Source organism: Erinaceus europaeus, chromosome 9 (genome assembly GCF_950295315.1).
Source record: "Erinaceus europaeus chromosome 9, mEriEur2.1, whole genome shotgun sequence".
NCBI lineage: Eukaryota > Metazoa > Chordata > Mammalia > Eulipotyphla > Erinaceidae > Erinaceus > Erinaceus europaeus.
Window position 1 is genome coordinate 47184298 of NC_080170.1, and position 23257 is coordinate 47207554.

The window sequence follows — 23257 nt, forward strand, 5'->3', positions numbered from 1 at the left end:
ACGCTCCAGTTCCGGTTTCTTCTGTTGTTATTAGCCTATTGTAATGATCTCACTAACAAATGGTCGAGACTAGGAGTGATTCTCGTCTGCCATGCTGTGATTGCTGGTAAGGTGAAAGTTAGACTCTTCCAGAATATCCTCATGTCAAATGTGACATCTCTCTGTGTGTCTTATTTTTACCATGCGGAACACAGTGTGAAGTGGTGTGAACAGTAACCCAGAGATATCAAAGCTTCAAGATTTGAAGTCACTTCAGACTGACTACCTTTCCCCCAGGCTGCTGAATCAACACTCATTATAGTGAAACAGAGCAGATGGGCAAACCAGCTGATTAGTATATATATATATATATATATATATATATATATATATATATATATGTATGTATGTATATATGCCCCCCCCCCACTTTCTGAAGTTTAGATGTTGGCTCTTTGTTCAGAAAAAGAAAGGAGTTTTGAGATACTGCCTTGTTTGATTCCCTTTTTGAATCAGGAAGGAAGGGTCACTGCTCCTCCCCAGTCTGTTAATAATATGGCCACATCCTTCTCCTGACTGCTTTCTGCGTAGCTCTCTGTGTACTCATTGCCATCAGAATTTGACTCTTCTCCAATCCTCCAAGCTCTGTGTGGTGTGTATATGATCTTTCTGGCCTGAGACTTCTTTGTGGAGCTTTTCACATTTAATTCATTGTCTTTCTTGACAGGGAGACTACAGTATTATGGGCTTTTCTATCCAAAATTTGAAAATCTATGGCTAATTGCTGGAAAAAACTTTTTTTCTTTTTTTGCTAATGTCATATAAACTGAGATATATTACCAGACCCTGTAGAGAAAAAAAAAAAAAAAAGTCAAATGTCTTTGATTTTCCTCAAAACAGATTTTGCTTTTACTGTTTCCTTTTGCAGTTTTATTAAAGTGCTGGGGGTTTTTTTGTTTGTTTGTTGTTTTTTGTTTTTCATGAAGCTATGCTTCTAGTTCAAAACATTAAAGTAAAGAGAAAGCCATTAGCAATCTCACTTCTGGGAATATATCCAAGGGAAACAAAATTACTGCCTTGAAGAGAAATCTGTCTTTCCGTGTTCACTTCAGTTTTGGCCTCAATAGCCAAGGACAGCCAGAGTGTCCATTAGTGTGTGGATGGATAAAGAAAAGTGGTGGGCATGTCAATAATAGAATATCATTGAGCCTTTGAAAAGGACTTTAATAATATGGATTGGGTGAAACAGAAGGACATATACTCACTGAAACAACCAGAAAAAGACCAGACCACATGGGGTCATTTATAGGTGTAATCTGCTATCTTTATTTATTGGACAGAAACAACCAGAAATCAAGAGGGAAGGGGGAGATAGAGAAGGAAAAAGACAGAGAGATACCTGCAGCCCTGCTTCACAAACACTTACCAGCTTGCAAACACTTGCAAAGCTTTCCCCTGCTGGTGGGGACCAGGGGCTTGAACCTGGGTCCTTGCACATTGGAACATGTGCACTTAACCAGTGCCACTACCCGGCCCCTTATAGGTATAATCTAGAAAAACATGTCAGACTAATACACAGTGGGGTTGATGATGGGTAGGGACTTGGGGGGTAGAGAAATAGGGGATCTGGTAAGAGTTCACACTTTCAAAGGTGAACAAGGTCTGGGGATCTGATACATAATGTGTTGAGAGTTGATAGATAGCACAGATATGATTGAAGTTTGCTAAAAGAATAGAGAATACATATTCTCACCATAAAAAACAAAGGTCACCCATGGCAATTACAGATGCCAGACCCTCCACCTTCTGTACCCCATAGTGATCCTGGGCCCATATTCCCAGAGAGGGATAAAGAATGTAAAAGCTTCTAGTGAAGGGGATGGGATACAGAACTCTGGTGATGGGAATTGTGTGGAATTGTACCTCTCTTATCCTATAGTCTTGTTGATCATTATTAAATCAATAATTAAAAGAACCACAAAAAAATGTATGCTCATATCTTTAAAAATGAATTCCATAATTTAAAATAATCATTCTATTATTTATGTGCTTTATGTGTTAAACCTAATAAATCATGAAACATGGAAAAAAATGAAGGTGAATATATGAGTTAAAGGCCAGGTTAATTAACTATATGGCAGAAATCCATTCACAATGTACATGTATATCAAACTATCACATTGAACACCTTAACATACTGTAATTTTGTGTGTCACTTAATATAAGGTGAAGAGGAAAAGCTCACTGAAAAAAGTCATATCATTCTTGATAGAAGGGCAAATGTATCATATGTATGTAATATTTACTCATATAAAAGTAATGGATCAGGGCCGGGTGGTAGCACAGCGGGTTAAGCGCACATGGCATAATGTGCAAGGACTGGTGTAAGGATCTCAGTTAGAGCCTCTGGCTCCCCATCTGAAGAGGGTTCGCTTCATGGGTGGTAAAGTAGGTCTGCAGGTGTCTATCTTTCTCTCCCCCTCTCTGTCTTCTTCTCCTCGCTCGATTTCTCTTTGTCCTATACAACAGCAGCAATGACAACAATAATAATAACAGCAATAAGGGCAACCAAAAAAAGCGGGGGGGTGGCCACCAGGAGCAGTGGATTCATAGTGCAGGCACCAAGCCCCAGCAATAACAAAGAAAGTAATGGGTCTGCATGTAGGCAGAAAAGAATATTCTCATGTTATAATAGGAAAGAGAACAGTAATCCTCCTAATGATACCAAAAGAGATATGAAACATAAAATAAGGAAATGAAAAATAAGACTTCATGACTACACAGTTTTCACTACTTGTCTTTTGAACTTAGATTTGGTTTGCATATTTACTAGTATATTTCATCAGGAGCCTGAAAAGTATTTTACAAAACTTGGTGTTAAATTAGATTTGCTTCCCCTCCTCCCCAGCATTGTTCCACTCTGGTTTATGGTAGTGTTAGGAATTGAATCTGGAGCCTCAGGCATGAAAGTCTAAATTGACTCAACATGGGGTGAAAAGTACAACTTCTAGTTACATGTCCTGAATAATGTGACTGCTCAACTATTTAGGGAGACTTTTACCAAAGTTGTGAACAATTAAATGGACCCCATATTTCTTTTTTTTCAAATTTATTTAAGAAAGGAGACATTTAAAAAAACCCATATTTCTAGAGGCTCCTGATACCTATATCACATTGTTTCTTTTCTTAGAACACTGCTCAGCTCTGGCTTTATAGTGGTTAGGGGGATTGAACCTGGGACTTGGGAGCCTCAAGCATTAAAGTCTCCTCTTCTTCCTCTTCCTCTTCCTCCTGCTCCTTCTAATCTTTATTTATTTCACAAAGACAGCCAGAAAAAGAGAGGGAAGGGGGAGTTAGAGAGACAAAGAGACATCTGCAACCCTGCTTCATCACTCACAAAGCTTCTCCCCTGCAATTGGGGACTGGGGGCTTAAACCCAGGTCCTTGCACATTGTTACATGTGCACTTACCCAGGTGTGCCACCACCTGGCCACTGGAAAGTATTTTTGTATAACCATTTTGCTGTCTCTCTACCCTAGATTATTTAGTGTTTTTTTAAAATAATTTTTTTAATGGGAGTTAGTACTGGGTGGTTCCACCAGACATCAAAGCAGTACTTCTGTTTATTTCTCACACTGGCCTGTGACTTCAGAGCTAGCAGCTGCTGGTGACGGTATGTGGAGGCGGGAAGGCGGGGCAGGCGTGGCTCCCAGGTCTGCTGGTGTTGTGGTCTCTGCACACCAAATTTAGCTCTAAATAGCATGGTTGCAGGAGGTGAGTGACTCCATATTGTGGGGGCAGGGAAAGAAAAGCTGAACCAAACTTAAGGAAGCTTAAACATAAAAATTCTAGGATGTGTGTGAAAGGAAGTACAAACCAAAGAAACTCTTGAGCAATGAGGACAACATGAGAGGTGCCCAGTTGAGAATCTCAGTTAGGTCGAGGTCCAGAGAGAATTTCCCATAGAAATTAAACCTTGATGTATCATCAGGTTTTCAGAGAGATGCAGATGCAGATAGGAGTGTTTAAAATTTTTTTTTTTGGTAGTTGGCAGATCTTAAACCTGGCCTTTACATGACACCCCTTCTGTCTAAGCTGAATCAGATGCCCATGGGGTGACCCCTGTCCTTCCTTATTGAAGCTGTAGCAGCTGAAACTCACTACTATGAAGTGGATATTCCTTCCTTCCTTCCTTCCTTCCTTCCATCCTTTCTTCCCCCCCCCCCCCCAGGGTTATTGCTAGGGCTCGGTACTTGCTCTCACCGGTCGTGGGAATTGTGTGGAGTTGTACCCCTCTTATCCTATGGTTTTTGTCAGGGTTTCCTTTTTATACAAAAAAAAAAAAAAAAAGAACCCACTGCTCCTGGAGGCTTTTTTTCCCCCATTGTTGTTGTTGTTGTTGTTGCTGCTGCTGCTGTTGTTGCTCTTCTGTAGGACAGAGAGAAATGGAGAGAGGAGGGGAAGACAGAGAAGGGGAGAGAAAGATAGACGCCTGCAGACCTGCTTCACCACTTGTCAAGCGACCCACCGCCCACAGGTGGGGAGCCAGGGGCTGGAACTGGGATTCTTGCACTGGTCCTTGCCTTCGCACTATGTCCTCTTAAGTGGTGCACTACCACCCAACCCCGAAATGGATCTTTCTGATGCTCCCCTTGCTGCGAACATTCATATTCTGTGGTGATAGGGAAGAAAATCACATCTTTTCTTGTTACCTCTCTACATCCAGTGCTTACCAAACATACATCTCTCACTTAGCAGTCTTCAATAAATATGTTGACTAAATGAATGAATGAATGGCTACATGCAGAATGACTGTGCAGAATCCAAAAGGCATAGCAACAGGAATGTTCTCCACTGATCCATAGTTAATTTTGTGAATTGCAAATATTTTGCATCTCAAGTAACTTCACAATTATAGCTGTCTGATATGCACAAACTGTTGGAATATATTTATGATGAAGTTACAGATCTTGAAAACATTTGTATTGTAGAAGATGTGGTGTGTATATTTCACAAACAAAGTTCACACCTATTTAGGGCTTGGAAAGGATTTTTATTGAACAATAGTGCACTTTAAAATTATTTAGTTAGGGTGGACTGGATCAGTGGATAAGGCCTTGGACACTGAGGCATGAGATCCTGAGTCTGATGTCGGCCATCACGTGTGCCAGAGTGATGCTCTGATCTCTTTTTCTCTCTCTTATTAATAAATAAATCAATCTTTATTTTTAAATATATATATATGCCCAAGAGGTAAGCTCAGCAGTTTGAGCACATGCTTTCATGTGTCTGGCCCTAGGTTCAATCCCTGGCATCACAGGGAATCATTGTTGAAGGCAATAGAGAAAACACCCTGAATAGTGGAGTGTTATCTCTCACTCTTTGTCTCACTCCCTCGCTGTCTCTGTATGATATTAAAAAAATAAAAAAGTGTCCTTCAGGAGCAGTAGACTCATACAGGTGCAGTAAACCCCATGGATTATAAGCGGGGGTTGGACGGTGGTGCACCGAGTTAAGTATACACATTACTGTGTGCAAGGACCCAGGTTTGAGTCCCTGCTCCCCACGTGCAGGCAGATGCTTTATAAGTAATGAAATAGGTCTGTAGGTGTCTCTCTCTTTCCTTCTTCATCTGCTCCCTTCTCAATTTTTCTCATTTCTATCAGATAAAATATGATTACCACAAATCAAGGATTAATAGTGCTGGCATTGAGCCCCAGCAATAACCCTGGTGACAATTAGAAAAAAAAAAGAAAAGAAAAGAAAGAAATAGGGTGGTAACTCAGCAGTATCAAATTCATTCCTTTTTACCACATTTTAGAAAATAAATTAATTAAGATGTTAAATGAAAGCGCCAGTGTCATCACTAGAGTCAGATGTAAATCGACTTTGGTCTGCTTATTAATCTGCTTCTCACTTCATGCCCAAATGACAAGAACTTGAAAAGTTATTTTAAGTTTTTTTTAACCTACAGCTGTGTATTTGATGTTCACTGATGTCAACTCTTTAAATTCAAGTAATTTTTTTTAATTCCAGCACATTTATGTATTTAATTATTTATTGCCACCAGTGTTATTGCCAGAGTTCAGTGCTCCTGTGACTTCATCATTCCTGGTGGCCACTGTATTCCTTCCTCCCTTTTTTCCTCCTTTCCTTTCTTTCCTTTTTGGATAGAAGATGAAACACAAAATTAAAAAGAGATAGAAGGAGAGATCCTGCAGCACTGCTCCACTGCTCCACTACTCATTAAGGCCCCCGGCCCCCCGCAGGTGGAGGACCAAGGGCTTGAACCTGGGGCCTGCATATGGTAACCTGTGTGCTCTACTAGGTGAGCCACCACCTGGCCCCAATATCAGCATTTTTAAGCCCCAGAAGAAAAGTAGGGCTAGCAAGGCTAACCTCTTTGATTCTACCATTTACTTCTTAGACCACACATGAAGTCCATAAACAACACTGGAATGGGGGGAACAGTCAGCCGTCTTTGAATTCCCAGTGTCCTTTGGGGGATCTTGCAAGACTTTCCCACTCCCCCTCCTATTTTTACCGTGCTCCCTCTGCAGAGTTGGCACCAGACATGGAGGCGAGGTGAGGCTTCCCTTCTCACTTTGGGTTTCTCTCCTGAGGAAGTGTGAACTTGTTTCGCCACATTTGGGAATCTGTTCTGGGAACCCTACCTGTGACCTTCCCTGGTTGCTGGAGTTGAGCAGTGTAGACGGGCAAGTGCAGGTGGGCACAGAATGTGCTGGCTGGGAACACGTGGTCACTGTAGTAGAAACCTGTCTCCAGTCTCTTCCCAGCCTCTCTGCTCAAGAGTAATCCCTCCTTCTGCCCTTAGAACTGAACCTCATCTCCTCTCCTTCTAGCCTCAGGTTAATGATGTTCCCTCACCGGTGCAGAAAGGTTGATAGAATGGGGTATGTGTCACAGTGCACCATCAGTGAACTGTACCTTTTCCAGGTGTGCACCAATGTGGGGTCTAGTAGCCAGGCCTCCTCAGGGCCCTCAAGAAATCATGATCCTCTTTGAGAAAGAGTCCTTGTTCTCTTCCCTTGACATTGCTGAATAGGAATGCCCGTTCTCTCTCACACACACATCCTGCTTTCTGGGGCTTCAACTTCACTTCCTGCTTTCTGGGGGCTTTCTGGCTAGGGTGACATTCCTGCCCTTCCAGGCAGGCAGATTGCTACCGAACTTCTAAGATGCTTCATCTGAAGCACTTTACACTTCCTCTGCTGATCACTGTCTCTCCACGGTTGTAACTTATAGTCTGCTTGCTTGAATTCTGTCACTGGTTCCTGTGACACCTTTGTCCTGGTCTTAACTACTAACACACTTGCACTGTGTGAATCTGGGAAATCTGTTGACTTGGATGAGAGAGAAATCAGAGCACTGCTCTGCTCTCGTACATGTTCCAGGGATTGAATCTGGGGCCACAAGGATGAATTCTGTGCTCAGCCACTGAGCTGTGTCCCCAACTGTGTGGATTTTTGAAAAATGAGGGCTGGGTAGTGGTGAATCTGGTTGGGCGCACATGTTGAAGTGCTCAAGGACCCGGGTTCAAGCCGCCAGTCCCCACCTGCAGGGGGAAAGCTTTGCAAGTGGTAAAGCAGAGCCGCAGGTGTCTCTCCATCTCTCTCCCTTCTCTATCATCTACTTCCCTCTTGATTTCTGGCTGTCTCTATCCAATAAATAAATAAAGATTAAAAAAAGAAAAATATAAAACTGAGAAATGTTATGCATGTACAAACTATTGTATTTGCTGTCAAATGTGAAACATTAATTCCCCGATAAAGAAAATTTTTTAAAAAGAAAAATATATTATTAATAAAAAAAGAAAAAGAAAAATATTAGAACTCCCATCCCCAAATTTTTACTGGAATAAATACATCTGCGTTGTTTAGTTGTTCTGAGGTCCTACCTGCAGTCATGCTGTGTGAGTGGGAATCAGGTACCAGTGAGTACCCCTGACGTTGCATTTCCTTCCCAGGCACCCTGCACCCTCCAGTCCCTGGGAAGAAGGGTTGTGGAGGACATGTAGCACCTCCCCATCATGCAACACTGAGACTGGGACGTGGGCTGTGTGTCACTCCTTCTGATCTGGCTTTCTGTCCTTGCAGGTGCTCACGCCTCACTGACTCTACAGGCAGGTGGCTTTTCTTTGGGTTTAAGGACGAGAAGCATGTCCCCGGGTCAGTAGAGATGATTTGCAGTGCAGCCCGGCTGAAGCTGACCGAATGAGACTATGGGCTGTGCCTCCGCCAAGCATGTTGCCACTGTTCAAAATGAAGAGGAAGCTCAGAAAGGGAAGAACTACCAGAATGGAGATGTGTTTGGTGGTGAGTGCTACTGAATGTGAATTCTCACTGGGCCTGGGGAGCTCTTTGACACTAGACTTTGCATTAAGGATCCTGTGGGTTTTAAGCAAGGGCCAGCATTCACTTAACGTTTAATTTATGGCATGGTTGGAGGATGGATTCGCATTTTTAAAATTATTTTCTTTATTTTTATTATTAGTGATTTCATATTGATTTATGAAGTTACAAAGTAACAGGAGAACAACTTCACGCTATTCCCACCACCAGAGTTCTGAATCCCTATCTCTCCATTATAAGCTACAGCAGTTCTCCTCAGTTTACAGATATGGGCTTACTATTATTTCTACAACTATCTCTCTATATTTATATATATTTGCCCATTTTTTTAAGGTCCCATCTTCATCTTCCTTTCCAAGTCACAGAACACTTATTAGACATCCAAATGTTCCTCCCGGTTTCCTCCTCTCTCTCAGGGTCCTGATGGAGTTGGAGCTCAAAGCCCTCTGGCCATCTTCCCCTGTCATTTTCCCTCACTGGAAGTATGGATCAGAATTATTTTGGGGGTGCAGAAGGTGGGATTTCTGGCTCCTGTAATTACTTATTCACTGGTCATGGGTGTTGGTAGGTCGATCCATACCCACAGCCTTTTATCTTCCCCTAGTGGGGTAGGGCTCTGGAGAGGTGAGATTCCAGGACACATTGGTGAGTTCGTCTGCCCAGAGAAGTCAGGATAGAATCATGGTAGCATCTGCAATTTGGTGGCTGAAGGGTGGCAAAAAATAAAGCAGGACAAATGGTTAATGGACAGGAACCAAAAAGTAGGAATGGAGCAGATGATAATAGGGATCTTAGGGTGGAAGGAAACTAGGAAGTCCATTTTAGGCATGTTCCTGGGGCCCACGACTGTCGTAGTTTTTGCTTGAGTTTGATTATAACAATAGAGTTGGGTAAAGATACTGTCTGAAAAGATGGTGTCAGAGTAGAGAAAAGGGCTAAAAAGTTAAGTTAGGGCCAAGAATAGCTCCCATTCTTGAAAAAAAAAAATCTATGAATAAAATTAACTGTTTACCCCATCTACCTGACCCAGCGCCCACTAGTATATTTATATTTAGCACAGGAGCCTGTGTAATCTCTGAGTCCCTGTTAGTCTGAGCTTGTTGTTCATGGCCACAGCTGAGACCATTGAAGACTACACTCATTTCAGGACCAGTCTTCCTAGAATGGCAGGGCAGGATACCCCAGCCTCCCTTCGGAGACTGTGATAGTCCCTGCCATTGCTGCTTTATGGTGAGAGCAAGGGTCCTGGGAAGACCCACAAGAAGGCTTATGATGATGCTTCTGCTAGAAGTAACCATTGATTGAGTCAGCATTTTTTAAGGATTTATTTTATTTATTTCATCTGAGACAGGAAGAGCTTCACATGAGAAAGAGGAATAAGCCAGAGGTCAGGTATATGCAGTGCCAGGAGCTAAACCAAGCATGCAAGTCCTATACTCTTCTGGCTGAGCTATTTTGCCCAGCGATGAACCAACATTTAGGTTAGACTTGAAGAACAAGGAGAAGTGGCCATGGGTGTCCTGGGAATGGAAGTGCTTACGGAGAGGGAGTCTCCTCCTGTCTTCTATTATCCAGCCACATTGGACAGCTCCCTCTGTCACCTCATCACACTTCTCTGTTCCAGCTCTCTACATCCTGTTCTTTTCCTAAACTTCATCGTGACATGCATGAAGCTTTTGTAATACTTTCTGAACACTTTGGAGGCTGGAAGACAGCTCACCCAGTGTAGTGTATCCCTTGCCAGAGCAAGACTCTAGGTCCAAGACTCACTGGCATCACACAGGGAGCTTCATAGTAGGTGGAATGAGGCTGTGGTGTCACTTCTCTCTCCCTCTCTCTTTCTTTCCCTCTTTCTCCTTCTCCCTCTCTTCTCCTTACTTACCTCTCCCTTTCCACCTCTTTTCTTTTCCCCTTTTCACTGCTCTTTTCCTCTCCTTTACCTCCCCCCAAAAAACAATAAATAAAGAATAGAAAATTGGACAAGGAGCAGGCTGAACAGTATCATACATACAGGAGGTACAGACTTCATTCCCCAGCAGAAAGAAAGAGAAAGGAAAGGAGGAAGGCAGGAAAGAAGACATCCTGCTATCTACTTTTGGATACAGAATTCAATCTATTCTTGGTAGAGGGAGTGTGATTTCTGTTTGAGAAAAATTTGTATCATAGAAAGTCCAGAAATGTTTGATTCTTTATTGAACAAAGAAAGAAAGAAAGAAAGATAAAGTGGAACACTTGTTTTTCTTCCCTTACAAATTGGTACCTGTGCTTGGCCTTTTAATAGAGATATCAAATAGAGAGAAGTGGAAATAGGAGCACATGCCACTTACTGCTTCAAAACAACCTGATTACTTATAAGGGGACTGTTCGGGCCCCCAGTACCATGAGGGAACATGCTGCTGGGCCTACAGGACTTCCCTCTGTCTCACTTCCTGGGGTTCCTTCACACTCACACCTATGCAGTTGCCTGAAGCCCTTCCATAGTCAGGAAATGTGAATATTTTTCTTCTTCTCAGGAGAAGGCAATGGAGATGCTGCCTGCTGGCTGCCTCCAGCCTTCTAGCACCTTCCAGTGGAAGGCACAGAGGAGGAGCTGCAGGCCACACTTGTTCTCTGTGATCCCCAAAAGTGACTCAAGCACTAAGGGGTCTAGGGAGGGTGAGGGTTCCTTTACACAAAGTACTTCTCCATGAGGTTATTTCCTGAGTGACAATACAGAATTCAGGAATTTGAAAGTGGTGCCGTATTCCAGAGTCCTAGCTGCTGTGCCTGCCTTCTGCCCTCAGCACTAGGAGACATAACTGGAGCCGTTTCCTCATCCCTGACTTGTCCCTTGACATCTGCAGCACGCCTGTTAGACTGTCACTTTACAGTTCAAGTGTTTTTATGTGCAGTGACTATTATGATCTCCACTTCCTAGAACAGCTAAGATGTATAGCGATCACAGGACTCTCTAACTATGCTAGAGCAATTGTGTCTTCCTGGTTTAATAGCACTGAAAGCTAAGAGCCATGCGGAAGACCAGGTACCACTGTGTCTGGCAGTGAGGGCTGAGTCCCTCAGGAAAGAAGTGTCTCTCCTGGCCATTGACCCCAAGACCCCATTTGCTGCAGTGTCATGGTGAACACACAGACCTAAAAGCTGGCAACTTGGTTTCCAAGTTCAGCTCAGCTCAGCTCAGCTATTTGCTAACCTGTAGTCTTGACAGGCAGCTGAGTTCTCTGCCTGGGTTTCCCCAGCTTCATGGAAAGGGAATTTAAGCACTTCATGGCCTATGGAGGACCATTGTCAGGCTGCCACATGTGGATCGAGCATTGTTTTCCTCATCGGCACTGCAGCCTCCGTCTCTGGATTCCACCAGGCAAAGTGTGTTGTCAGTTTGTTGTAGGAAACGTAACTCTCTCAGTTTTTTTTTCCCCCTATTGGGGGATTAGTGATTTACAGTCAGTAGTAAAATACAATAGTTTGTAGATGTGTAACATTTCTCAGTTTCTCTCTCAGTCTTAAAGTAGTTATGTTCTTGACTGGGGAGATAGTATATCAGTGGTACATCAAATTTACATGCCAGAGGCCTCAGAGATCCCAGATTCCATCCCTGGAACCATAATAAGCCAGAGTCGATCATTGCTCCGGTTAAATAAATAAATAAAACCTTAATATGCATTTAAAAAATTAAAAGCAACATTGTGTTCTTTGAATTGCTCTTTCTCTACTTTCTTTTCTTTGCTAGACCAGCTTCTATTCTGTGTACAGTGTATGTGTTTAAATAAAAAAGTAGCATTGCAATCTGTTTTTCATTTATCATGCGTATTTGTGGGTGGGTGTGCATATCTTCTTTCTCCTGGGTTCATCATGCACAGAACTGGGTTTATCAAGGATAGTGAGTAGTGAAGGCATTGCTCTGTGAAGCATCACAGAGATGCCAAGAGCCAACAGGATCCAGACAAGGGCCCTGGTGTTTGTAATTAGACAGATACACCCGTAACTAACTGGAGTAAAAAGATGCACAGGAGATAGCTCACACTGTAGAGCACACACCTTATCATGCACAAGACTCTAGACTCAAACTCTGGCACCCCATGGGAGCACCATACATGGCACTAAGGAAGCTTTGGATGGTAGAATAGTATTGTAGTATCTCTTCTCTCTCTGCCTCTCACTTCCTTTCTCTAAATAGAAATAATGATGCAGTGGGTCTAGGAAGACCTCTCAGCTGTGGTATGATGCATGTGTGAGGTCCTGGATCCTTACACCATACACTCAAACAAGCATGTAAGAGTGTATATATACATAAAAGATGTTCAAGTTATGTGGTACTTCAGTTCACATTTTATGCTTTTAAATATTCTGTTATGTATTCATAAGTATCATCTTAAAAACTGAATTTCCTAAGACATCTTTTTATCCTTGAGTTTTTAAGATGAATCTAAAGCTTTAACTGCAGAATTAGAAAGTAGTATAAAGTTATGGCAACTGTTTTTAATCTTAGGTTGAAAATTGTTTTCTTCATTATGCCACACATAGAAAAAGTAAATTTTACTACATAGTATTTTAAAATCTCTCTGGAATGGAACATAATGGCTATGCAAACAACTTCCGTGCCTGAGGCTCTGAGTTCCCAGGTTTAATCCCCCCACACCCCCATAAACCAAAGCTGAGCAGTGCTTTTCAAATAAAATAAACTAACATAATTCCTGGATTGTCAGAAAATTCATGACATATTTTTGCATAGAAAAATACACCATGACTTTTTTCAACAATCCATTAAATCTCTGGGCTGATGATAGCTCATATTCCTGAATGAGTATGTGCCCTACCATGTGTGCAGCTCTGGAGAGAGTCCCTGCACAGCAGAATGTATGGGGGGGGGGCAGGGAAGCTCAAGTGCTGTGCTTTCATGAAATTATGCATGTTTGAGGCCCAGTGATGCAATAAATAAATAAATAAAGTAAATCTCCTCAGGGCAGTCATTCAACCGCCTATAATTAATGAATTTAAAACACAAATGTCAGACTGATGCTATTCGCAGCACATCTAAGGTTAATATGACTAATACAGAAATCCATAAGGGAAGAGCTAAGTAAACACTTAAGTTGAAAAATAGTTGTGGCAAGGCAAATGAAAAAGAAAATATACAAAAGGCAAGCAGACACACAAAAAGATGATCGACTTCTGAGTAATCAGGCAAACCACACCAAAACAAATAAGTGAAAGCACACAGAAAGCAAAACAGAACTTTTTTTTCCTCCAATCAAATTGGCCAAAATAGACATGTGTTTGCTGCCATTGAATGAGAGTGTCAAAGCAGAACGATTTTCCTGGGGCACAGAACAGCAGGATATGTCAAAAACTGAAATGAGCTTCTCCTTTGCCCCCCAGAGCTCCTCCTTCAAAGGATTTGTCATAAGGAGATAATTGGACAAGCTCACAGGCCTGTGTGCTCCAGGGTCTTTTTCACTGATAAAAATGTACAGAATGCAGCAACTAAGCATTAAGGTGCTACTCTGTGTTTCCTGAGATGGAAGACGGCACTACACACCTTATTTGTAAATGTGACTTGTTTGAAACTGATGCAAAATTCTGTGCATGCTCATAGTGGAAAGAAATGTTTGGAAGACTTGTGCACCAGCGCATTGAAAGACAGTCTCTATTGCAGGCTTCTAGTGACTCTTCACCTCATCCTTGTCTTTTCCTGTATGATTCCATATCTTTCTCTGCTGGCACTGATGGTTCACTACTGATTTTTGATAAGTATCATTGTATATTTTCTTCTCTCGATGGAAGCCCATGGTCATGCTTTCAGGATTCGGGGAAGCCTCTCCCCAAGGAAAAGGTTCTTTCTGTCACTGCAGACAGCTTTATGGTAGCAGGGACTCAGCTGATAGGTTGTTTGTCCAGGTAAACAGATGGTTTGTTGGTTTCACTTAAATCCTAGCAGCCCATGCAGTGTCCTGAGCACTCACTGGCCTTCCCAGGTATGTGAGGCTATGTGCTGAGTACTAGTGACACAAACCTGGTCCCTGCCTCATAGCAGCTGATAATGAGGTTGCCGATGGTTATGTCACTAGAAAAAATGTCACTGTCATAGAATAATGTAGCAGGATCTCATCCCAAGAGTAGGGAAGATTTTTAAAGAGAATGGACAAGGTGTCAGCTGTGTCCTCAAAGATAAATAGCAGTTAGACAAAGGAACAGAGGTGGGGCGGGAGATTTGGGGCAAGAGACATTGTGTGATAATGGGCTTAGAAGTACATTGTACATAAGATGCCAGGCACACACAATACCTAAGGCTGAGACCACAAAACTGTACAAAGACCGGTGAGAAAGTAATGAGGGACATGGCATATTAGAAGAGCTTGGGACTTGTAAGTATGAAGCTCTGAGTTCAATCCTTGCACTACATATGTCAGAATAATACTCTGCTCCCTACCCCCCCCCCATTTTCTCCCTCTTTCACTTGTAAATAAATAAGTAAATCTTTCTTAGAAAGCCAGTGGGAAAGTATCTTTAGAAAATCTCTTACCAGGCAGGTGTCTGAAATGTCTGAAATTAAAACTGTTACTTTTTTTTTTCCTCAAAGCTCTAAAAAGCTCACCTAGACAGCACATGCAATGATGGGTTAGGGGTCTTGAAATCAACAGAGCAATTTGGAAATCCCTGGACTGATCACCTAGAATATGTAATGCTCGTTCCTGAAACTGTCAGTCAGTGTTCAGCGTCACCCCCATTAGATCATTAGATCATTACAGGCCCTGGAGTGACAGAGCTAGAGTTTGGCCTCACATACCTATGGAGACTGTTATCGCTGAAATTCCAGAGAACCAGCCCAGGTGGGGTGTGCTGTTGTGGTCTCTCAGCCTCCTTGGGACTCAGAGCATGAGTGTGTTACTTACGATGGCAGCCTGATAGTATCTTCAAAGCAGATGCTATACTCGTCATGCGTCATAGATACGATCATCATGTGCAGTGAAATAAGAAACACAGCAACTATCTTGTGTGCTTTGCAAACACTGTTGCAGAGTAGCCTTCTTTGCCCAATTTTTATTTTTATGCAGTGCCAGGGAATGAATTCAAAACTTTGAACATATATGATACTGCTGAACAATCTCCTAGCCCAATTTTTATTCTGTATTTTTTTGAGGGAGAGGGAGAGGGAGAGAGAGAGAGGTGCCAGAACACTGTTCTACTCCATGGAGCTTCACTTGGTGCCACTGTGGTGTTCCCACATGGCGCCAAGGCTTGAACTCAGGGTCTCAAACATGGTCAGATGTGCACTTTACCACCTCCTAGGCCCCACGTATTCATTTTGACAGAAAGCAAACATGCTTCTTCTCCCACCCTGCCTTCCAGAGTTAAATATTCCCAGCTGAGTAGTTATTGATCATACTGAGTTGTCAGAAAAGTCAGGACGCATTTTTCTATGCAAAAATACATCATGAATTTTCTCATAGTCCAATAAAGTGGTGTAGTGGTTTAATTGTGTTTCCTAACAGTGGAAAAAATCACTTCACCCAGCTAACTGCTCCTCAGGTAGAAGTCCGTGGCCAGAGGGTGATTGGCCAGTGACAAGGTCCTTAAAGAGTTAGTATTAAAGACCAGACTCTGTGTGCTTGTGGTTGGTGGATACAAAAGAGACAAAGTGGGGCCGGGTGGTGGTGCACCTGGTTGAGCATACATGTTACAGTGCTAAAGGACTCTGGTTCAAGCTCCCGGTCCCCACCTGCAAGGGGAAAGCTTTGCAAGTGGTGAAGCAGGGCTGCAGGTGTCTCTCTCTGTCTCTCTTCCTATAGCCCCTTTCCCCAATTTCTCAATTTCCGACTATTTCTATCCAATAAATAAATAAATAATTAAAGATTTTAAAAACTTTGAAAAGAGACAAAGCTGGGTGACCTGTTCTAGAAAAGATGTCATTTATGTACAAGAAACTGTTCAGCAGGAAACAGACTTGAAAGCCTGTGGCATGACATTGAGTATCTTTTGGCATGAATAGTGAACAGCACATGTGGTGGGGAACATTGAAGCAGATCCTCTCTCTTTTTTTATAAAGATATTTGTTAATTTATTTGTTTGTTTTACATTATTTGCATGAGAAAGAGAAAAACCACAGCATCAATCCAACATATGTAATACCGGGATTGAACTCAGGACCTCATGCTCCCAAGTCCAACACTCAAGCCACTTTATCACCTCTTGGGCTGCTAGACCCTCTTTTATATCCAGAAAGGATGACAGAGGACCTAGTGGGGGTTGTATTTGTTATGTGGAAAACTGAGAAATATCATGCATAGATAAACTGTTGTATTTACTGTTGAATGTAAAACATTAATCCCCCAATAAAGAAATTTTAAAAAAAGAAATATATATTTTTTATTTGTTTTTATTTTTATTGTAGGTTGTCGCTGGGGCTCAGTGCCTGCACTAGACTCTGCTCAGAGAACTTTACACCTAGTGGAGGGAAGAACAGTCTCCAGTCAGCCACTTCCTCTCTTCTCCCGAGTTCTGTTCTCTGTGCACAGATGTGCTAAGCTCTGTTGTGTCCCAGACCTCTGGCCTGGCCTGGGCTTTGGGCCCAGAAGGCAGCTTCTCTAGCCTGGAACACTAAATGCCAAGTTTATGACATGATTGACCCATGGCAGTGACCATCAGGGCTTTGGAGAAGGAGCATGCAAATGTTAAGAGCTGTGTTCCATGTCCAATTTCTCCTTGTTGTTGTTGGCACTTACTGAGTCCTGGGAAGAAACACCCCTCATATTATTACAATGCTTCTGTCTGTAGAGTCTGGGAACTTAAATCTGAGCCAAAGGCAGGTCAAGGACACTCTGCTTTAGAGACTGGAGGTGCACCTGCATGTCTGCCTCTGTCTTGCTTTGTGCCACCTTGCGCCAAATACAAATCTCAGTGTATAGCAAATAATCTCAAAACTTTTGGGATAGAGTTTACTATAATTTGTTTTCTTTTCCTTTTAAACCTCCCCCTTTTTGTTTTTTGAAGCTTCCTTCAATGCAATAGGGGTTGGGCTCAAACCTAGACTGTACACATAGCAACGCAGCACACCCCATTCAAGCCCTACTATATTTCCTGGTTTTTGCAGGACTATTTTTTTGTTGTATTAGATTGCTCTGATGGTAAATGAGAAACTTCTGGCTGTGAAATTCTTACATAGACAATGATTCCGTTCATCAAATGATAATTATATCAATAAATATGTGTATGAACACCCCTCACCCCCCCCACAAAAAAAGCCTCTTGTAAAAATAAATAAGTAAATAAATAAAAAGCTTCTTGTATTTACCAGGAGTGAGTAAGTGAGATTCTAGAAATGCTGATCATCAAGGAGTCTTTGTGCTTCTGTTGTAGCATCCAAACAATTTTCATCTTTTCTAAAGAGATTCTTTTATTAAATAAATGATTTTTTTTCAGAAACATACTCTAATGAAAAATTATTCTTGTAGGGTGAATGTGCTCTTTAGGAAAGAGACAACAATCTAGAAAACTTTCTTTTTTCTTTGCCATCACTGATCCCAACAGACTCCATTTCCTCCTTTTACTCTCAGAGGCAGAGAGAGAGACAGAGAGACAAGAGTACGCCAGCACTGCTCCACCACTAATAAAGCTTACCCTGTGCATAATGCTCCCATGTGGCGCTAGAGGCTCAAGCCTTGGTCCTTGCACAGTGAAATGTGCACTCTACTGGGTGAACTATCTCCCAAAGCCCTTCTGAAAGAAGTCTAATTTTTATTTAATTCTTAAACATTTTTGTCTTTATTTATTTATTGGATAGAGGCCATCAGAAATCAAGAGGGGGGCCAGGTGGTGGTGCACCTGGTTAAGCGCACATGTTACAGTGCTCAAGGACCTGGGTTCGAGCCCCTGGTCCCCACTGCAGGGGGAAAGCTTCACAATCGGTGAAGCAGGTCTGCAGGTGTCTATCTCCCTCTCTGTCACCCCCTCCCCTCTCCATTTCTGGCTGTCTCTATCTAATAATAAAGATTTTAAAAAAGAAATTGAGAGGGAAGGGGGAGATAGAGAGGGAGAAAGACACCTGAAGACCTCTCCCCATGTGGGGTGAGGGGTGGAGGACCAGGATAGCCCCCAGTCCTTACATATTGTAACGTGTGCTCAATCAGGTGCAACACTGGCCGGTCCTAAAGGAGTCTAGTTATTTATTTAGCATTTAAATATGCCAGACACTATGTCAGATGTTTCAGTATTAATTTACTTAGTCCTCATAAACCTTATTGAGGTAGATTCTGGTAGGAGCCTACCAGTTTGGTCTCCAAGTCTGGATCCTTATCCACTATCATAAGTCCCTTCTTAATTGAAAGTGGCTTAGAAGCACTGCCCGCATAGTGTGTAAAATATGAAAATCAAAGTGGGCCACACCCCAGCTCCTTAGGAGACAGTTTTCTGTTTTTATTTACATGTTGCCACTGGAAGTAGTATTAGCATGTAGAGTGCTAGCCCTCATTTTCAGGACTAATCATTAAAAATTGTTAGTGATAGCAAAGTTCTTCTGGCCCACGCTTCTAAATGTCCACTTCTCTTCTTCAAACCATCTAATGACAACAAACCTTAGAACTCTTTAGGAAGAGTCAGCTCTGGATTGGAAAGATGCTAAGTGGTTGAGCATGGGATTTGCAAGCTTGCTACTCAGATTCAGTCCCCAGCGCCACTATAAACCAACCCAGAGTAGTGTTCTGGTCTTTCTTTCTGGGGAAAAGAAAATTTAACCAGTGTACTACTCAGCTCTGGTTTATGGTGGTGCTGGGGACTGACCCTGGAGCCTTGGAACCTTAGGCATGGAAGTCTTTTGCATTATCACCACACTATCTTTCTAGCTTATTTTGAAAATATTTATTTATTTATTTTGTCTCTAGGGTTATCTTTGGGGCTCCATGCCAGCACTATGAATCCACTGCTTCTGGTGGCCATTTTATTTTCCCATTTGATAGGATAGAGAGAAATTGAGAGAGTAGGAGAGATAGACAGGGAGACAGAGAGACACCTGCAGACCTGCTTCACCGCTCATGAGGCGGGGGGGAGCCAAGGCTCAAACTGGAATCCTGGTGTGGGTCTTTGTGCTTGGTACTATGTGCACTTAACCCAGTGTGCCACCACCCGACCCCCTTATAGTGCACAAAGACCCATTTTCAAGCCCCTAACCCCACCTGCAGGGGGAAGCCTAACAAGTGATGAAACAGTGCTATAGGTATGTCTCTCTCTCTCTGTTTACTTCTCAATTTCTCTTTGTCTCTATGCAAAATAAATAAATATTAATATATATTCATTTATTTGTTCCTATGAGAGAGATATGAAGAACAGAGCACTGCTCAGCTCTGGCTTATAGTTCTTCTTCTTCTAGCGTTTGCCCTTCTTCCGTAGCCAGTCAACAGCGTCAGGTTGAGCCTGATGTAAAGTTTCGAGACCTCCTTTGAATCTGGAGAGGTGGCAGTCGTTGACTATGTGGGTCATTGTAGCCGCAGGGGCAGTTCGGGGCTTATAGTGATGCCAGGGATTAAGCCTGTGTAACTCTTTAAGCTATTTCCCCAACTTACTTTTTTTTATTATTATTATTACAGAGCCAACTTTGATACCTCCTGGACCTTACCTTACTCTTGTTTGAAACTGTAAAGGGGAGAAATTAGAAGCACTATATGGGTTGAAGAATTCCTAGCTTCAGTTCCAGTTTCTTTTTTCTGAACTTTTTGACTATAAGTAATTCTTTGCAGGGGGGATTTCTCTTGAATATCCCAGAGGATGTGGCTAGATAGTGTGTCAGATTGTATTAAAACAAGCAAAGCCAAATGACTCTAGTCTTGGAAGCCTGGTTGATAGAGAACTCATTATTCTGCCACTGGAGCGCTTGGGGACCTTTGGGTTTCTGCTATAGGGTCACTGTTATGTAGTGACCTCTCATAGGCTTCTTTTCTCCATCTGCTCTCTAACGGTGGCCAGCTCACATGAGACTGTGGGCTACGGTTCACTTAAGCTCTAGAACCACTGAAAAGATGGCATTTGATATTGTTATGATGATTTTTTAAAGAAAAAATATTGGTTATGTTTGTGTTAAAAACAGCTTTACTGGGGGCCAAGCAGTAGCGCATCGGGTTAAGCGCACATGGCACAAAGTGCAAGGACCAGCATAAGGATCCCAGTTCGAGCCCCTGGCTCCCCACCTGCGGGGGCGGAGGGATCACTTCACAGCCAGTGAAACAGGTCTGCAGGTCTCTATCTTTCCCGCCTCTCCCCATCTCTGTCTTCAGTTTCTTTGATCCTCTCTCGATTTCTCTCAGTCCTACCCAATAACAACAAGGGCAACAAAAATGGGGAAAAAAGGGCCTCCAGGGACATTGGATTCATAGTGCAGGCACCAGAAAAATCAAAACAAAACAAAACAGCTTTACTGCCCAAAGCTGACCAAGATGTTTACTGCTTTGCAGTGTGATTTCTCCCTCCTAAAAAAACTCAGAAAGAAGCACCACCTTCAGAGTTCCTTTCAGAGCTTCCAGGCTTTTCTGATCACTGTCCCTGCTCCCTCTGTGACTGACTGGCATTTTCATTTGTCTTTCATCCAGCCATGCTGGAGTCAGTGTTGACAGCTGCCTGCCAGCATGAGAGTCACTTTACTGAGACGGTTTCAAGTTTTGTTAGGAGAGGTGACCAGGCCTAATGGATCCGTTATTTAAAAGGGCTGGTAAAAGCGTACAGTAGAAGATAGTTTAAAACAATGCACAGAGGAAATAGAACACTCTCCAGAACAACTCTTGTGTGATCTGGTCCCTTTCAGTGTGGGGTTTTGTTTATGAACATGCGTAGATCTGCTGTGTGGTCTTGCCAGGCTGCAAAAAGGCAAGAGAAAGTCAAAAGGACAGAAAGTCAAATTCTAAAGGCTATCAAGGGAATCATAGGCTCCCAGCTGTAATCACAAATGTATATATAAACAGCAGTCTGCTAAAATTAATTGTCGGTGTAGTTGTTAACATTGTCAAATAACACATAAGTCATATAACATTTTGAAATGGCCTTAGATGAGGTGTTTGTGTTTTTTTTTTTTTTCTTTTACCAGAGCACTGCTCAGCTCTGGTTTATGGTGGTGCAGGAGATTGACTCTGGAAATCTGGAGCCTCAGGCATGAGAGTTGTTTCTTTGTATAATCATTATGCTATCTACCCCCACCCTTGGATGACTTATTTTATTATTATTGGATAGAGACAGAGATCATTTGAGAGGGGAGGGGGCGATAGAGGAGGGAGACAGAAAGAGACACCCAAAGCCTTGCTTCACCACTTGTGAAACTTTTCTCCCTTCAAGTAGGGGACCAGGGGCTTGGACCTGGGTCCTTGTGCACTGTAAATGTGTGCATTTAACCAGATGCACCACCACCTGGCCCATGGATGACTTCTTAAAATATTTATTTAAATTTTTATTTATTTATTCATATGAGTAAGAGAGAAACCAGAGTTTTATTCAGCTTTGGCAGATATGGAGCCTGAAAACACACCTGGGACCGTTTGCATGCAAACCCTGTGCTCTACTGCTGAGCCACCTGCCCCAGCCAGCCAGTTTTATGACTTGAAGGGTTGTATAATTAAAATTTCCAAAGTAGAATAATGCTGGAGAAGGGTCTGGTGGAACTAGGGGAAAGCTGTGGAGAACACCCCATAGACAGTCTGCTTCCTTAGTTGTAGTCTAAGCTTTGTTGTAATGGAAGTGGCTGTTTACACTCTCACTGAAAAGATATTTTTAGAAGCTCTGGTCATGGCTCCCCAGAAGTGGCCATCAGCAGGGAGTGGCGGTGGCTCACTTGCTTGAACACACACATTACCCAGGTCCAGGCCCCCGACTCCCTACTTGCGGAAGGAGAACAAGCAGTGAAACAGGGCTACAGGTATCTCTGACTCTGTCTCTATCTTTATCTTTATCTATCTCCCCCACCTCTCTCAATTTCTCTCTGTCCTATCAAATAAAGTAAGAAAAAAAAAAATAAAGATGGCCACTAGGAATGATAGATTCATAGTGCCAGCACTGAGTCTCAGCAATAGCCCTGATGGCAATAAAATAAAATAAAGGAAAAAGGAAAGGAAACAAAAGACAAAAGAAAAGACTAGAGCAAGGGAAGAAATAAATTGCTAGGTCAGAGTAACAATCTGTGAAACTAATGAAATTATCAAATTGTAAAACAAAGCCAAGCTGGTATCAGTCTATGCTCAGATTACATTTCACTTGCCTTCAAGACAAGCTCGATTGCATTTAAATTCTCTTCTAGCTACAAGCACCCAAGGTTCACCTTATAAATGTCACTGTTGATTTTGATCTCTAACCAAAGAAGAAATTGTCAAATTATAGATGAAGTAAGATTTGATTTTTCAATGTTGTACCCAACATTTTTAGTGCTTAAGGTATCTGCTATTTGACACAACATTTTTTCCTTAAGCTTTTACTCAAGTGTTTAGAGCTTGAGTTTAGACCATGATTTTTCTCCTTTTTTAAAATATTTGCTTTTTTCCCCTCTGTTTCCCTTAATGTCGTTGTCAAATTGCCGGTTGTTAAAATGAAAGGACCCTGAAAATCACAGCTACTCAATTTGAGGGGTTTACGGTGTTTTTTTTTTTATTGAGCAATTGCTATAAATTTATTTTTACAAAGGGAGTAAACATGAAAAAATGAGTGCCCTTCTTGTTTTACATCCTATGAAGTGAGCAGGTGGTAGAGAGACATCGAATATGCCGTCAGGCAGAGGGCCAGTGCAGTGAGCAAGATAAAGAATGAGCCAGAGATGGTGGGGTGGCTATTTTAGGCTCCTGAGTCAGAGAAAGTCCCTTTTAGTTGTTGACTATTCTAAGCAGAGACCTGGAGAGAGACACACTCAGCACATATCCAGGAGCACGTTCTTTCAGGCCAAGGGTCTG

General features: G+C 42.3%; 1 protein-coding gene across 1 annotated transcript in view; it reads left to right on the plus strand.

The window, feature by feature from the left end:
* C9H1orf21 (chromosome 9 C1orf21 homolog) overlaps positions 1–23257 on the plus strand; it is a 174982-nt gene that overhangs the window by 77384 nt on the left and 74341 nt on the right. Inside the window, exon 2 of the mRNA XM_060197823.1 lies at positions 8097–8315. Within this exon, the coding sequence (XP_060053806.1) occupies positions 8222–8315 (94 nt within the window). The 5' untranslated portion in view covers positions 8097–8221. The remainder of the gene's footprint in view (positions 1–8096; positions 8316–23257) is intronic.